Source organism: Schistocerca piceifrons, chromosome 3 (assembly GCF_021461385.2).
Source record: "Schistocerca piceifrons isolate TAMUIC-IGC-003096 chromosome 3, iqSchPice1.1, whole genome shotgun sequence".
Classification (NCBI taxonomy): domain Eukaryota; kingdom Metazoa; phylum Arthropoda; class Insecta; order Orthoptera; family Acrididae; genus Schistocerca; species Schistocerca piceifrons.
In genome coordinates this window covers 726039665-726058114 of record NC_060140.1, presented here as the reverse complement: position 1 = coordinate 726058114, position 18450 = coordinate 726039665, and the positions used below count along the sequence as shown (strand labels likewise).

At 40.9% G+C, this 18450-nt stretch overlaps 1 protein-coding gene across 1 annotated transcript; it reads right to left on the bottom strand.

Annotated features, from left to right (window-relative positions):
• Nucleotides 1–691: 691 nt before the first annotated feature.
• LOC124789002 (protein yellow-like) lies at nt 692–10919 on the bottom strand. Its single transcript, XM_047256289.1, has 5 exons — nt 10907–10919; nt 10481–10680; nt 8896–9075; nt 2316–2633; nt 692–1139 (listed from the first exon to the last, which is right to left on the bottom strand). Exons 1-5 carry the CDS (start codon nt 10917–10919, stop codon nt 819–821), a joined length of 1032 nt encoding a protein of 343 aa, XP_047112245.1. The 3' UTR covers nt 692–818.
• Nucleotides 10920–18450: the final 7531 nt, after the last annotated feature.

Below are 18450 nucleotides of genomic sequence, written 5' to 3'. Positions count from 1 at the left end.
AAGCAAGTTTTAAATATCTGCTAATGTTACCCCCTATGAGTACTTCTTCTATAAAATAAAAGTGTAACGTTGTAGCGGCATCAGTTGAATCGAAGGAAAAGAAGATTACCTCTTTTCTTACGACTATTTCACAAGACATACATATAATGGCTTAGGGCAAAACGTACAGTCTGCGCTACTGGAAATTCTAAAATGCTTTGTAACCCGACTGGTTCAACATCATATCGACATAAATCGTGTCGATGATCTATGACCAATGGAATTAACTAACTTCATTTCCTAGGTGAGATACCAGCCATTCTTAATGCCCAGCTATTTTTCTTAGCACAAAAGGATCCCATTCGCTAAGACATCAGTTCAGATCCCCAGCCTGCCAATGACATTTTCATTTTCTGTAATTTCCCAAAGTTTCTTTATGCAAATGATGGGATGGCCGTTATGAAAGAACACAGTTGATGTCGACAGGAATGGAACACCCTGCTTTGCTTCCTTTCTTTCTGATGGAAGAGAAGATATTAAAGTAAATGTCTATATGTTCCAGTTTTAAACTATCTGTGTTTCAGTGTAAATGTAGGGATTAACATTTAAATTGATGATTGTGCGTGATTTAATTTTCACTTTCTCTGTCACAAAACAATAAATTTTAATATGCGTTATTCTGCATCTTAAACCTGAAAAAATTAGATTCGACTTAAGTTTTTGCAGTGTCTGTATTTCATTCTTCTCAATATATCATACAGTGGTAATTACATACGATGGATCTTGCCGAGGCACCAAGTTCCTTCGAAATCACAAAACAAAATCTGTTACACATAGAACTAACATTCTATATTCTTGATGTCAATATACAAAATCTGGAAGTTGTCATCAGAGCAGTTGGTGGTATTTGATAGATAGGATGTTAATCGATCGCTCATTATATATAGTCCTTGTTTTTCATGGTCTATGTTGATGCTGCTGACGAACTGTAGATTTTCATCGTCTTTAATTATCAGGCGGAAGTTCTTTTGGTCGTGAGGCTTGCTCGTATTCCAACAGTAGATGGCCAGTTCATCTAGCACAGGGAAGAATAGCAACTGTCCCTTCGGATCCACCGCTATTACTCCGCTCGGCCCAGATATTTCTCCTGGCAGATCAACCTGAAACACATACTTCAGTCTTCTACCTGCACCATACATTACCGAATTTCTTAAGTAATAGCAAGCAACACTACTATTTGTGACATTTTTGGTTACGCCACATTTTCCACGATCGTAAAGAGTATTTTCTCAGATGTATGACTCACTAGATGAACATTTCTTAAATAGACTCCAGTACATGCTACAGGACAGTGAATGTCCCATACGAAAGCAATTAATTTCAGATGCACTTCAAGCGAACGAAAGAGGGTAAAAAATTTATCAGAGAAGATCAGCAACTTTATAACATGGTATACTGATGATGCTGTTGAACTCATCGAAGTGCCGACGTTGGAGGCAGAAACATTTCGACAAAATATATACTTGATGTAACGAGTGGCAGTCCTTCAGTGCCTAGAACAGACAGGAATAGCGCGATAGTATCTGATTACAAGATTAGTGGTGAATATCTAGATTACACTCTTGCAGTATTACATAGATGATGCGAATAAAAGACAAATTTGTTGGAAAGGTTGCACGAAAATGCAGCACTTTAGTGAAGGCAATCGCATACAATACCCTACCGCGCAAAATCTAGAGTAATGGTCCAGCTTTGTGAGCCGCTAGGATTTCAGCTTGAGAAAAAGACATCAAGCGAGAATTCAGAGACGCAATGATAGGATCGTAATAGTTTGTGAAGGTCTCATGGAAGTGTAACAGAAATACTGGGGAACTGAAAAGGGGGATCCAGACAGAAAGACGAGAACCACCGTTATGTAAATTTAGAGAACCTCCAGCTGACGATGTTACTCATATTTGGGTATAAGACTTTTTTTAAATGTTGCGAGTATCACCAAGGCACTCCCTTAGACAATGACAACTCCCACGGTCTCGCAAGTGAAATATGCTACAAGCTGAACATGATACAAATCTGCTTAAACTCATATTGAGGCCATCGGAATAGCTATCAACCTACTCACATGCCTCCATCGGCAGCCGCTTGCAGGAAGAATGGTTCGATAAAACTGTACTCACAGACTAGAGTCAAGCCTCGTTGGCGAGAACCTTACAATCTGCCTCTAGCGGCAGCCGCTTGCAGGAGGAATAGTTCGATAAAACCGATAGAAAAATACAAGTATTCGCTGCGTGAGGAAGTACTCCACGTACCGTGTGACAGAGCTGAACATGTGACGTTACCTGCGTCTTGATGTCCAAAATATCCCCGTCGCATGCATCTCGGATGACCTGCTTGTCGACAACGCCCTGGATGTTGCTGGCGAACGCCTGGAAGTAGAGTTTCCCATCGCAGCTCTCATCGGCCGTCGCTCCATTGATGCCGTCCGGCATGTAGTAGGCTGGACCTCCCGCCTTCGGGAAGAAGAAGCCGGGCTTGGGGTGGAAGTACTGGCTCTGCAGGTGTTTGGAGGCTCCAGTGGAGAGGTCCGTCACCGACAGTACGTTGCCTCTGGTGTCAGAGCTGTAGGCCGTCAGGCAACCATCTGGGCACGCGTCCACCTGAACACAAACTCATGTCTGTGTATGTCCTTTAACACACTGCTCATCCGTGTTTTAAGGGAAACATAGTGATTAGGATAGAGAACTCTCTGTTGACTGGCATAACAGCTTGAAAAAAATAATAAAAAAGAACTGCAAATCCCTTTCAATAAAACAATGTGACTGCACCATCAAACGTTTAAAAAAAAAAAAGTATATCTGTCTTTCACTTGAAGGTCGATGTGTAATCCAGACTGACTATTGGGGTCTGTGAATCCCAGTTCTGTCAACTACACTTCTACCCTCTTAACTACCCTGTCAATAAAGTATCTTCTTGTCCATATCGTTAACGTCGATATGCAGCAGGATTTTGGAGCATATGTTGTGTTAGAACATTATGAATTACCTCGAAGAAATCGATCTATTGACACACACTCAACATGAGTTTAGAAAACATCGTTCCTGTGAAACACAACTAGCTCTTTATTCACATGAAGTGCTGAGTGCCATTGACAATGGATTTCAGATCGATTCCGTATTTCTAGATTTCCGGAAGGCTTTTGACACTGTACCACACAAGCTGCTCATAGTGAAATTGCGTGCTTATGGAATACCGTCTCAGTTATGTGACTGGATTTGTGGTTTCCTGAGAGAGAGGAATTGGCGTAAAGTTATCGAGTAAAACAAGTGATTTCTGGCGTTCCCCAAGGTAGTGTTATAGGCCCTTTGATGTTCCTTATCTATATAAACGATTCTGGAGACAATCTGAGCAGCCACATTCGGCATTTTGCATATGACGCTGTCGTTTATCGACTAATAAAGTCATCAGAAGATCAAAACAAACTACAAAACGATTTAGAAAAGATATCTGAATGATGCGAAAACTGGCAGTTGACCCTAAATAACGAAACGTGTGAGGGTATCCACATGAGTGCTAAAAGGAACTCGTTAAACTTCAGTTACACGATAAATCAGTCTAATCTAAAAGCCGTAAATTCAACTAAATACCTAGGTATTACAATTACGAACAACTTAAATTGGAAGGAACACATAGAAAATTTGGGGGAAGGCTAACCAAAGACTGCGTTTTATTGGCAGGAAACTTAGAAAATGTAACAGACCTACTAAGGAGACTGCCTACACTATGCTTGTCCGTCCTCTTTTAGAATACTGCTGCGAGGTGTGGGATCCTTACCAGATAGGACTGACGGAGTACATCCAAAATGTTAAAAGAAAGGCAGTACGTTTTGTATTATGACGAAATATGGGAGAGAGTGTCACAGAAATGATACAGGATTTGGGCTGGACATCATTAAAAGAAAGGCGTTTTTCGTTCGGACGGAATCTTCTTACGAAATTACAATTACCAGTTTTTTCCTCAGAATGCGAAAATATTTTGTGGACCCTGGCCTACATAGGGAGGAACGATTGCCATGATAAAATAGAAGTCAGAGCACGTATGGAAAGATATAGGTGTTCATTCTTTCCGCGCGCTATACGACATTGGAATAACAGAGAATTGTGAAGGTGGTTGGATAAACTCTCTGCCAGGCACTTAAATGTGATTTGCAGAGAATCCATGTAGATGTAGATAAAAAATAGTTAAAAGCGTAACATGAAAAGGGGCTCAGTTGTATTGCGGTTTATTCCAGTTTCAAAATTCTACTTGACCTGAGAACTGATTTCATGACGGCGGTAGTGTACAAATGTTTCAGGTGACAGACACAGACAAAATTCTGAGGCAGCTCTTCCATGGAGTGCACGCAAGGTGGACTATGTTAGTGTGATTATAAGGGCAGATTTGTACTCGGCCAGTAATATGGGTAACCCTTGATAGTAATGCACCTATCAGCACTCACAATTGGTAACTCCTAGAACTGTAACACCGCTGCCTTTTGTTGACTTTGGGTGAACGCTGTTGAATTTTCGTGGCCTTAGGGAACACAATCCCCAGCTGCGATATACAGAATGTGTAAGAGAAACAAAATGAACCTCCCTTAGCCTGCTCCTCACCCCCCAACTTCACACCATGTATTGACTTCTTGAGCATCAGAGTGGACTCCTGCCCCGTACATATAATCATTTTATGTGCTCATAAGTGTTGTCAGTGTTTACCCTCTCATCTCAACAGTGAATTGGCAAACTGCGTACAATCTGATGAGTACAAAGTATAACATCCCAGATATCTAGATTCCCTAATGACATCTCTTTGGTAGCAAAAGATATAATAACAAATAGTTATTCTGACCTTGACGGGAGCTACTGACAACAAAGTATTAACACTATTAAAAGTTTGACTAACAGAAATACTATGTGACTAACAACGTTTATTACAAGGAAAGAACCAAATGAAAGACTATCAGATGATACGAAGCATGAAACTGTAAATAAAGAATTCAAAATATATGTCTTACGGAGATTAACACCCAGACAAGACAAAATGATCAGAGATAACATTTATCAAAGAAGAGAGTTGTAGTCACATCGAGCTGTAAGTTCGCTGCGACTACAATGTATAACTTTGATGGAGATGTTAATTCTCTCTCCTGTAGACGTTGCGATAACAGTACGCCTATTGACCGCTACTAGATTCTTTCAGTCCGATCTGGAGTTTTAAATCTTTTCCAGTATCGTCTTGACTCACTAGTCACAATTCTGAACAGGTGTAAGATAACAGTTACCATTTAGCCAGACAACGGAACAGTTATTATACGTGAAGGAAAAATAAGTCGCGAGATACTTAATCAATTCTGGGACTTAACCGTCGTGACCTGTGACAGTCACGAACATTGAAGTCTACAGCAGCATACCAACCCCCGACATAAAATCTACAAATAGCCTTGAGTAGTAAACTTCTACACAGGATCACGAAGAATTCACAGGTACGACGTTTGCTGATGAAAATAGCTTCAATTCCCTGAATGACAGATCGGCGTGTTTTCAAGTGCAATGGTTAAATAATTCTGAAGTTCAATAAACGTTAATGCTTTGTGTCGGCTATATTATTTAATGGAACATTACTGTATAACTGTGAAATGATTATTTCTTGAGAGAACGCCGAAGTAAAAGGTGATTTAGTGACAGTATTAATAGGGAACGGTAAGTTTACAGCGAAATACGACGCATTCTGTACGTTGTTTAGAGAATACCTTATCTCTGGATTTACGACGTAGGAGTTGTTGAATTAGCACCATAGCGACGCCTTAACTACGCTACAATACTTCACAAATCAACATCCTCACAAGACTATATTGTGGCATCGGCTTGAATGGTGCAACTTATAATTCGAGAAATCATATTATCTACTTTTGAACAGTCATTTCCAAACTGGGCATAGAGAACTACTGTTATCAAATTTCGCGTAAGCTTATAAGCCGGTCGCGAACACGCGAAGGATATTTGGTTTATTGTTTCAGGTAAAGGGAGTTGTTGCAGTACCGAGTGGTGCAGTCACTGTGTGTGGCAGTGAAGAAGACAGACATCCTTCGAACACCATTGCTTCAATTGTAAGCGAGGGCCGCTTATACATTCCGACGTGCTGCTCCATCGATACGCGGATATCTGATAAAGGGAGATAGTATCTGAAACTAGCCAAACAAAGCGAGGAGTTTGTTTCAACAGTTACAGATCGGAGTTGTCGCGATCGACGGACGTCGACCTGTGTCCACCAGACCTGAACAACCATCCCCATCGAGCCGACACACACACACAAACACGTGCGCACGCGCGCCGCAATAGTCACCAAGTGTTTATGACTTGAGGACATATACAAATCGGCTATAAATTTTGTAGAATGAAGGAAATCAGAAACAACCAAGAAGTGAGCAAGCATAAAGGAGCCACACTGCTGAGTTACGGTACTATCCCTAACGCCGTAAGGAATAATACTCGTATTGCTCCTTCCCGTATGTCAGCCACTAATCCAAAGTTACCGTATCCTATCACCGGATGCTGTTGGCTATCGAAACATCACAGACATGTGAGAGGGGATAAGGGAGACCTCTAATTCTACAACCTTACGTAGACAACGTTGCATCTGTGCTTGCTTGTCGGGTTCATTATTGTTTTTAACTGCATATCATTCGGAACTATGTGACGAAATTCCCATGGTTGCCATCACAGTCACGTCAGTTATGGAAGAATTGGACTGAGTAGCTGCTATATATATACTTATTTGCTTCTTTATTTATTTATTTACGAGTACCCTTATTTCATTAGGGCCATCAGGCCATCTCGTAATCTGACCAAGTTTTCACTTGTACAGTACCTGTTTAACATCATAGTTATCTAAAAGATAACATTTTCAATACGTCAAACAGTATTAAAAGGTTTGAGTATCCTTAATGACAATGTGAATAAATAGTACTACGTATAAACTAATGATGTTATTGCTGACAGTTCTTCTGCTACTACTCCTCCCGCTGTCACGTGTAATGATAATACTAATAATAATGACAACAATATCAACAATAATAGTAGCGAACATAAACATAGTTTATAAGTATACTAAACAAACTTTTTTCTGATATAGCGAGCTCTGTGGAAAGGAACTGTAAGGAGACTACACTAGCTAAGGTTGGAATAAGGATATATAGAGAAGGTGCAGTGCAACGGGGACAACGATACTCATTATTGTTGCTTAGGAGAAACATGATTAAATGTCTTCTGAAGCTGGTGACGTTATTCCGATCTCTAAATAACGCAGGAGTTTATTCCAGAATTGCGTTCCTGCTAGTGAAATGAAATTCGACAATGCGGCCGGACGATGTAGTGCGACAAAAAGGATTTTGCGCTGATGGGAACAGCTGTTTCTGCCGTGTTCTTTAGATGTCAGCATTAAGATGGAGGAGCAGTATGAGGGACAGTGTACGTTGATAAGACTGTATACAAGACAGAGGTTATGGAAATCTCTGCACTTGTCTACTGGCAGCCATGATAGAAGGGAAGAACTTTTTATATTTTTGTAGGGTTCGGAGAGATGTTGGTTGATATGTGTACCATTTAGGGTTAAACACGCTAGGGGTTCGCGATATTTCCGGCGAATCAGTGTAGAAAGAGCAACCAGTACCCTACTCGCTTTTTTTCCCTTTCTTCCTTTTTTTAAAAATTGGTTCTGCTGTAATCTTATATTCTGCACCCATTTTGACAGTGCACACAGGTCGGTGTGGAGAACTCTTGATAGCTTTCTTCAAGATTATTGGCTTTTTACTAAGATACAACTGTAGATCATCAGCGTACGTGTGGTATTTGCAGTAGGAGAAAACGAAAAGAGTAAAGATCTGATACGGAACCCTGGGGGATGCCTGATACTACCTACCTCTATTGTGACTTTACGGTGGCGGACATAATGCTCTGCTGGCGAGACGTAATGTATGAGCGAAACAATTACACTGCACTTTTCCAGAAATTTATGCTGCTTAGTTTGGCAAGTAAAATATCGATTTCGACGATGTTAAAGATTTTACTGACGTCTAAGAAGAACATGATAGGCGCCTCTTGTACATCCGTGATAAGCTTCGTATCATCTCTTACATTTAATAAGGTAAATGATGTGCTGCAATGCTTACGGCAACCTGGTTGGTACTCGTCTAGTTGGTTCATTGTAGTCAGGTAGTCTTTTAGCTGGCCGTGGACAGAAATGCCTTAGCGAGTCAACCATATAGTGGAAAGCCTCGGGGCGTATAAGGAATTACTGCTGAATTTATAAAATGTAGCCGCTTTTGTAATATTAGCACTACGTTTTTTTGTTGGGAAGAAGGGTACGAAGGGTACATTCCATAGTATGTGCGCGCTAGTAAAAACAAATTAGCAGCACTCACAAATATATATGGAACTGTAAACACGTACCTAAAAACAAAATAAGTTACCAGACACGATTAAAATTTTGTAATACCGTGGCTGTCCCTACAGTTTGAATGGGATTGAGGCATGAGTCAGTAAAAGGATTTACTAGAATGGTCGTAATTAAGAATAACGATATTAGAAATGAAATAACATCTTCTTATTAGATGATGGAATGAACACGTCAGCAGGATGTGTAATTAAAGATTACCTCTCATAATCATTAGATACAAATCCAAAGGGAGAAGAAGTAGAGGAAATCCGTGGAATAAATGTGTTTTGGCAAGATGATATGTATAACGCTTGAAGTGGAGAAGAAGACTACTAGTCATCAAGCGGATATTATTAGCGTATAACAAGACCATCTTAGTTTTATAATAGATTCTCAGGCATGAAACGAAGATTATTTACAAATATACTGCCTTTTTGAATAAATACTCACCCACAAATAGGTGTACAATGCGTTGCAGGCTGTGTTCTGGATGACTATGGAGTTGATGACCTCATCAGTCCTCAGGTCGACGATGACAATTTTTGGTGGACACACATTTTTGGGACTCGTTGTCAGGTCCAAAGCACCGTTGTCGAGGGCGTATAGCGTATCATCATCAGCCCATGTTTTCTGAAACAGACGGTCAGTGTAAGAACTCACAGCTGAAACTGTCGACGACAGATGTCTGTACGAGAATCGTGGGTTACTGCACTGAGGAAAAGTTTACTCACTTCGCAACTGAGTATCGCGGTTCTTATCTGATAAGTCTTTACGGCTTATCCTGTTTGCTGTCTACAATTTAAGTAATGTAACAAAAATGAGACAAGAAACTATGACGGAGAAGAGTTTTATAAGTTATTGAATGAAACTGGGACAGTAAATGTAAATGTCGTGTGACAAGGGCCTCCCGTCAGGTAGACCGTTCGCCGGGTGGAAGTCTTTAAATTTGACGCCACTGCGGCGACTTTCGGTCGATGGAGATGAAATGATGATGATTAGGACAACACAACACCCAGTCCCTGAGCGGAGAAAATCACCGACCCAGCCGGGAACCGAACCCGGGCCCTTAAGATTGACATAATTTCGTGCTAATCACTTCTTTTCTGTTTTTTTTTTTAGCTTTGATCTCATTTTATTCGAAACTGTTCGTTGCATTTGTTCAATGCGGATGTCCCAAGACACGCGTTCCAGTTCAGTCTTGAGCCGTTGACTCAATTTTTTATTACAGGCGGCAGCTAATCCTCTGTCCGAACACGCTGAGGTACCGTGCCGGCTTCCACACAGCTGCCTGGGGCGGACACTGGGACAGTGAAAATGTCAGACACTTCTGAAAGGAATGTGAACCTCTATTTACAATGAGAACTTCGAAACAAAATTCATATTAAAGTAAAATACAAACGAAAGCAAAGGCAAATCTAAGAAGAAGTTGAACTTTTTCAACACTAGAAGTTACAATGTCGTAGAATATATTCAAGATCATACATGACAGCCGAAGCAGTGAAGGAATAACGAGTAGACTGGAATATCCTGAATACTACGTCACGAAGGGTAATGGTTATTACTTATTTATTTATTTTCACATCCTTTTTACTTAGTAAAATTATGGCCCCGCATTTCATATGCAGCCACGTTACATTGGAGGTCATATGTCAATATGTATATAATGAGCGATGCATATAGTCTTATTATGAATAATAAAAGAAGGAAAATAGTTACAAAATTATCTTTATCAATGGAACATTTTCAATTAATATTACGAGAAAATAGTTTTCCACACTGTAACGTTACATTAAAATGAACTGAACCTTAACAACATGATAGGACAGAAGCACTAGAATCATTTATTGAGTACTAACGCTTTGTTCCGGAAAGAAAGAGAAATGATAAAAGTCAGACAGGAAAGATGATGAAGGTAGATCATAGAGAATGGAATAATAATGCAAAGAGAACGAGATCAGGATGAAACGCCAAGAAAATTTCAGCACACAGACTACTCGCGTACGGAGTACGAATGCACGTGTCACGTGAGACTTACCGTCGTTTTGATGACGTCCACCAGCTGGGTGTTGCAGTCCGTGATGGAGTCCTCGGTGGTATGGTGGATTTCCAGGCTGGGGTAGGGCTTCAGGCGCGGACACTGCTCTCCGTCATAGGGGATGGTGCTCAGCGTCACCGGGATGCCGCGACGGGCAAGAGGCGTCGTGACAAATATGCGGTTACGCTGGTGATCGTCCACTGCGACACGACGAACATAGGCAGTTCATATTGTGTTTTATAACCAGCTATCGAAATGAACATAGGATTCACTGCAAGTGCAACATGACCATAAGGGCATCATACGATACTGAAATCACCCACAGCAGAGTACTAGCTAAAGTAAATCTGTCCTACTGCCTGCTTTTGATTCTCCTTTTATCTCTAATTCTAGGTTACGACTGTGGGCTGCTTTAATTCTACGTACGTGAATTAGACATAGCGTGTTAGCTTGAATCAATTTATACAGAAACGTTTACAAATAAATAAAGAATCATGTATTTCTTAACCAGAAATATACGTATAAGCAACGAATGGTATTGTCCATATCACGGTAGTTTATAATAGAAGATATGATTGCCATAACTGTGCATTTTTCTTACATATTTCGTCGGTGGTATTGTCTAATCTGATTATGTTACAATAAAAATAACAAGGAAGGCTGATCGAAATCTTTCACTTTGGATCATAATGATCCTGAATACATGAGAGAACAGGATCAAACCTGACTAATCTGTTCTATGACAATGATGTTAGTTTCACGCCGAAAATTATATCCTACGGAAGTCTCCAGAGCAATAAGTTTGCAAACACGTAGTTCTTTTGTAAATGTTAGAGCTTCACAGACACTTCCAGCCGATAATGCATTATCCACTCTCACGCTAGGGAAGAAACCGTTTCAAGTTACTGTTACGATAACGATTCATGTAAGCTCTCTCGAGTTCCTCTGAGAATTAAAATCATAGAAGTGTAAACTTCGGTAGAAGTAGCTCCTACCATTATTCTTTTATCAGTATGACGAACTGTTCTTCGTCCATGACTTCCTTGCTGCATATCTTACACTACTACATCTTTTTATTTAACCTTATATTCCTCAGTAGCCGTCCGCTGTGACCGAGTGGTTCTAGGTGCTTTAGTCCGGAACCGAGCTGCTGCTACGGTCGCAGGTTCGAATCCTGCCTCGGGCATGGATGTGTGTGATAGGTTAGTTAGGTTTAAGTAGTTCTAAGTTCTAGAGGACTGATGACATCAGATGTTAAGTCCCATAGTGCTCAGAGCGATTTGAACCATTTGAACCATTCCTCAGTAATCAATTGCACATCCTTTCTAGATACCACATCCTTTACAAATATAAACAGCTCGCAAGGTTGCCCCAAACAGCAGCCGAAATGTTGGCACTTTACCACAAATGGAGCAGGTTCTTTTTTTTGTCGTCTCGCTCCATATGAGACCGATATGTGGCGAGGTGTGACACTTGCATTGACTACAGATTTATTACTGCTTTATGAATGTGGAAAAGTATTCAGGAGATAGCTTTGTCTGTCTTCAAGCAAATTCCGTATCAGGTTTTTCAACATTTTCTTTACGCTCTTCTGTGACTCAAACCAGAACCCCGTCGTTTTACTGGTCAATATCACCTCATGGCTCTCTTTGGCATGAGCTCAACACACTAGAGGAACGTTCTATGAGGAGTCATACGAATGTTTTGTAACGAATCTTCTATGTAGAGTGACTCCATTTGTCGAGTATCTGACCAAGGAACAGAAGTTTGTCACCTATCGTGTTTACAACTAAGTTTATGTGACCATCTAGTCTTACATCCCCATAAATTGTTGCACAGGTATTTAAAAATTGTGACTGGTCCCAGTTGTGACACTGATATACTCAGCTACATACTTGCCTTATCTGTGTTTGCCATATATCATATTCTAAACAACACACCTCGCATGATCGGGGCAGGAAACATAGTACTCATTCTCACTAGTAAATGGAAAATTTACCGTCACTATCATTAGACGTTCATTCTGTGCTTGTTCACATGAAGTGTAATCATACTGCTAAAAATAATTTAGCAGATCTGTGGTCACTTTGCGATATCCTTCTTCTTCTTCCGTTTTTCTACTACTGTTTCTAGGAAATAGAATGACGAAATTACAGATTTAATGTCTTCTTGTGACCTACTTTCACATGAACAGGACAATGTGGTAACAAATACGTAATGATTAGAAATATGAGAATTGTGTTCCTGAATAGAATTCTTACTCGTAAAGTGATAGCCCCGGACCATCTTAGGGTCGTAGCGCCCAGTAGCTATCATTTCCTTCTCCAGTGTCCCATCGTCTCCGAAGTCGAATTTGATCTCTTTGATGTCCTTGATGGTGACCAGCAGGGACTCTTCGGAAGCGCCTTTGCTCCTCGCCACTGGGGACGCCTTGCCGGCCCTGTGAGCCGCTCTGACTCGACCGCCGTGCCGCGTGGCGTGGCTTGGCTTGTGGTGAGCGTCACCAGCCGCCACCAGCAGCAGCACCAGCAACGTAAACGTCGACACGCGAGGCCTCATCTCGAACCTGTTCGGGCATTTTTTTAAATGTGATTCAGTATCATATCTAAATTAACTAACTGGAAAAAAGGAATAAAGTCCTTTGTAGATGTGACATTAGTCTAGGAGTATGCGTAAAATATTTAGTGTTGTTTTCATGTCTGTGTTCAGGTCTAGACTATTCGCTCACTGTAGTGTTCATTATAGATCACATGAAGCAGTCTTCACAAATAGTCCTTCAACAAATACCAGTGATAGTTTACCGAGTAAATATATCGTCTTTTGTTTTTTGCTAAGTTACAGCGGGAAATGTGGCTTATTTTCTGACGTTTACAAGTTATTGTTAGCGTTTGTAGCCGTCAAACGATCTCACCAACGTTGTTTTTATTGAACTATAATTTTCTCAAAAAAATTACAAAGATCCTTCGAAGAAAACTCAGCATCATAACACGTGTGGACCTTGACCAAACGGTAATAAGAGAATGGCACAGCAAACCACTGTCCCACTGTCAGGAGAAGAGGTGCCATTGCTGTACTTGATGAAAGCAAACATGTAGCTCCAATACGGTTCGTGTGTTTATTATTATGACACCCACATCATGTATTCAAAATTTCGATCTTTAGCAGTAATATGTACTCCATAGCGATTCCGGCGAAACAATAAGAGTCGTGCGTAGTGGCCGCGCGGTTAGAGGCGCCTTTTCACTGTTTGCACGGCCCCTCCTGCCGGAGGTTCGAGTCCTCCCTCGGGCATGGGTGTGTGTCTTGTTCTTAGCATGGTAGTTTAAGTAGTTTGTATGACCAGGGATCGATGACCTCAGCAGTTTGGTCCCTTAGGAATTTACACAGATGTGAACGTTTTTGAAACAGTAGCACCTGTCACATCACAGCATTTTCTGTCTTCGGGAGTCGTCGATGTTTCACTAATCTCATGTTTCAATTTCTTTTGTCAGGAAAAGTCCACAGGTGGTAAATCTACTTTTTTTTATAACCAAACTCCCGATCCAGCCAGCTCCGACAGATTCTGTTAAGGAGGGCTGTAATTATCTCTTCGGTTATGGGGGTGGAAGAGGGGGATGTTCGTTGTGTAGGTACCATATCGATTGCCTCAGAAACAGTGGAATGTCTTTCAGTAATACTGGTACGCTAGCTATGGGGAACTGCAGAGTCGTGAATAAAAAAGAAACCAATGATGCCATTCCTGAAAGACCCACCACAAATTTACAGGCCAAGGTCGTTGTAGATCCACTTCTCTTGGTCCTCATGTACTTTTAACTGGTTAGTATAGCATACTGACGATTGATTTGCCATGCTTTAGAAACAAAATGATGAGACGAAAAACGTTAATCGCTTACACATTTATGCTGTTCATGCCTTAAAATTATATCATTGTACGACACATGGTTAGCACATATGATGTCATAAACATTGAGAATCGTGAAAAACTGCGTTTTCTTAAGTCGGAGCGTAAACTACCCAAACTATCCCCATTCAATGTTTGAGAATGAGTCCACTTAGAGACTTCCGACAAACTTCAACCGTAATTTCTAACCTTCTCTAAATTTTTTCTCCCTTTAATCCTTAGCGTCAAATACTTAACACATTAATTCAATTGTAAAGTAATCAAAAGTCTGAAGCTATTTTACAGAGGGGAATTCAATTCTTTAAAGTATCGATACTTAACTTAGTCCCCCCCCCCCCCCATGAACCATGGACCTTGCCGTTGGTGGGGAGGCTTGCGTGCCTCAGCGATACAGATGGCTGTACCGTAGGTGCAACCACAACGGAGGGGCATCTGTTGAGAGGCCAGACAAACATGTGGTTCCTGAAGAGGGGCAGCAGCCTTTTCAGTAGTTGCAGGGGCAACAGTCTGGATGACTGACTGATCTGCCCTTGTAACATTAATCACAACGGCCTTGCTGTGCTGGTACTGCGAACGGCTGAAAGCAAGGGGAAACTACAGCCGTAATTTTTCCCGAGGACATGCAGCTTTATTGTATGATTAAATGATGATGGCGCCCTCTTGGGTAAAATATTCCGGAGGTAAAATAGTCCCCCATTCGGATCTCCGGGCGGGGACTAATCAAGAGGACGTCGTTATCAGGAAAAAGAAAACTGGCGTTCTACGGATCGGAGCGTGGAATGTCAGATCCCTTAATCGGGCAGGTAGGTTAGAAAATTTAAAAAGGGAAATGGATAGGTTTTAAGTTAGATATAGTGGGAATCAGTGAAGTTCGGTGGCAGGAGGAATAAGACTTTTGGTCAGGTGATTACAGGGTTATAAATACAAAATCAAATAGGGGTAATGCAGGAGTAGGTTTAATAATGAATAAAAAAATAGGAGTGCGGGTTAGCTACTACAAACAGCATAGTGAACGCATTATTGTGGCCAAGATAGACGCAGAGCCCATGCCTACTACAGTAGTACAAGTTTATATGCCAACTAGCTCTGCAGATGATGAAGAAATAGGTGAAATGTATGACGAGATAAAAGAAATTATTCAGGTAGTGAAGGGAGACGAAAATTTAATAGTCATGGGTGACTGGAATTCGTCAGTAGGAAAAGGGAAAGAAGGAAACATAGTAGGTGAATATGGATTGGGGGGAAGAAATGAAAGAGGAAGCCGCCTTGTAGAATTTTGCACAGAGCATAACTTAATCATAGCTAACACCTGGTTCAAGAATCATAAAAGAAGGTTGTATACAAGGAAGAATCCTGGAGATACTAAAAGGTGTGAGATAGATTATATAATGGTAAGACAGAGATTTAGGAACCAGGTTTTAAATTGTAAGACATTTCCAGGGGCAGATGAGGACCCTGACCACAATCTATTGGTTATGAACTGTAGATTAAAACTGAAGAAACTGCAAAAAGGTGGGAATTTAAGGAGATGGGACCTGGATAAACTGACTAAACCAGAGGTTGTACAGAGTTTCAGGGAGAGCGTAAGGGAACTCCTGACACGAATGGGGGAAAGAAATACAGTAGAATAAGAATGGGTAGCTTTGAGGAATGAAATAGTGAAGGCAAAAAGGATTAAGTAGGTAAAAGGACGAGGGATAGTAGAAATCCTTGGGTAACAGAAGAAATATTGAATTTAATTGATGAAAGGAGAAAATATAAAAATGCAGTAAATGAAGCAGGCAAAAAGGAATACAAACGTCCCAAAAATTAGATCGACAGGAAGTGCAAAATGGCTAAGCAGGGATGGCTAGAGGACAAATGTAAGGATGTAGAGGCTTGTCTCACTAGGGGTAAGATAGATACTGCCTACAGGAATATTAAAGAGACCTTTGGAGAGAAGAGAACCACTTGTATGAATATCAAGAGCTCAGATGGCAACCCAGTTCTAAGCAAAGAAGGGAAGGCAGAAAGGTGGAAGGAGTATATAGAGGGTTTATACAAGGGCGATGTACCTGAGGACAATATTATGGAAATGGAAGAGGATGTAGATGAAGACGAAATGGGAGATAAGATACTGCGTGAAGAGTTTGACAGAGCACTGAAAGACCTGAGTCGAAACATGGCCCCGGGAGTAGACAACATTCCATTAGAACTACTGATGGCCTTGGGAGAGCCAGTCATGACAAAACTCTACCATCTGGTGAGCAAGATGTATGAGACAGGCGAAATACCCTCAGACTTCAAGAAGAATATAATAATTCCAATCCCAAAGAAAGAAGGTGTTGACAGATGTGAAAATTACCGAACTATCAGTTTAATAAGTCACAGCTGCAAAATACTAACGCGAATACTTTACAGACGAATGGAAAAACTGGTAGACGTGGACCTCGGGGAAGATCAGTTTGGATTCCGTAGAAATGTTGGAACACGTGAGGCAATACTAACCTTATGACTTATCTTAGAAGAAAGATTAAGAAAAGGCAAACCTACAAAAAGCTTTTGACAATCTTAACTGGAATACTCTCTTTCAAATTCTGAAGGTGGCAGGGGTAAAATACAGGGAGCGAAAGGCTATTTACAATTTGTACAGAAACCAGATGGCAGTTATAAGAGTCGAGGGGCATGAAAGGGAAGCAGTGGCTGGGAAAGGAGTGAGACAGGGTTGTAGCCTCTCCCCGATGTTATTCAATCTGTATATTGAGCAAGCAGTAAAGGAAACAAAAGAAAAATTCGGAGTAGGTATTAAAATTCATGGAGAAGAAGGAAAAACTTTGAGGTTCGCCGATGACATTGTAATTCTGTCAGAGACAGAAAGGACTTGTAAGAGCAGTTGAACGGAATGGACAGTGTCTTGAAAGGAGGATATAAGATGAACATCAACAAAAGCAAAACGAGGATAATGGAATGTAGTCAAATTAAATCGGGTGATCTTGAGGGAATTAAATTAGGAAATGAGACACTTAAAGTAGTAAAGGAGTTTTGCTATTTAGGGAGTAAAATAACTGATGATGGTCGAAGTAGAGAGAATATAAAATGTAGACTGGCAATGGCAAGGAAATCGTTTCTGAAGAAGAGAAATTTGTTAACATCGAGTATAGATTTAAGTGTCAGGAAGTCGCTTCTGAAAGTATTTGTATGGAGTGTAGCCATGTATGGACGTGAAACATGGACGATAAATAGTTTGGACAAGAAGAGAATAGAAGCTTTCGAAATGTGGTGCTACAGAAGAATGCTGAAGATAAGGTGGGTAGATCACGTAACTAATGAGGAGGTATTGAATAGGATTGGGGAGAAGAGAATTTTGTGGCACAACTTGACTAGAAGAAGGGATCGGTTGGTAGGACATGTTTTGAGGCATCAAGGGATAACAAATTTAGCATTGGAAGCCAGTGTGGAGAATAAAAATCGTAGAGGGAGACCAAGAGATGAATACACTAAGCAGATTCAGAAGGATGTAGGTTGCAGTAAGTACTGGGAGATGAAGAAGCTTGCACAGGATAGAGTAGCATGGAGAGCTGCATCAAACCAGTCTCAGGACTGAAGACCACAACAACAACAAACTTTACTTAGTACTAACTATCTGGAAAGAAGCACTGGAAACAAGAGCCACTTACATCCTACAGGCTTTGCATTGAAAAGAAGGTGACAGTGAAGAATAATTCAGGATCAAGTGGAGCAATTTAAACAGAGTACATGAGGTTTTGTGTGTCCAAAAATACTGTGGGAGTAAGACTGCACACGGAAAATAGGTGTAACGTAAAAATGTTCGTACACAGCCTGTTTTTATTTATCCCATGGTTCAAAATGGTTCTAATGGCTCTGAGCACTAGGGGACTTAACATCTTAGGTCATCAGTCCCCTAGAACTTAGGACTACTTAAATCTACCTAACCTAAGGACATATATCAATGCCCGAGGCAGGATTCGAACCTGCGACCGTAGCAGTCCAGCGGTTCCGGACTGCAGCGCCTAGAACCGCACGGTCACCGCGGCCGGCTATTTATCCCATGTATTTGGTTGTCTTTGGG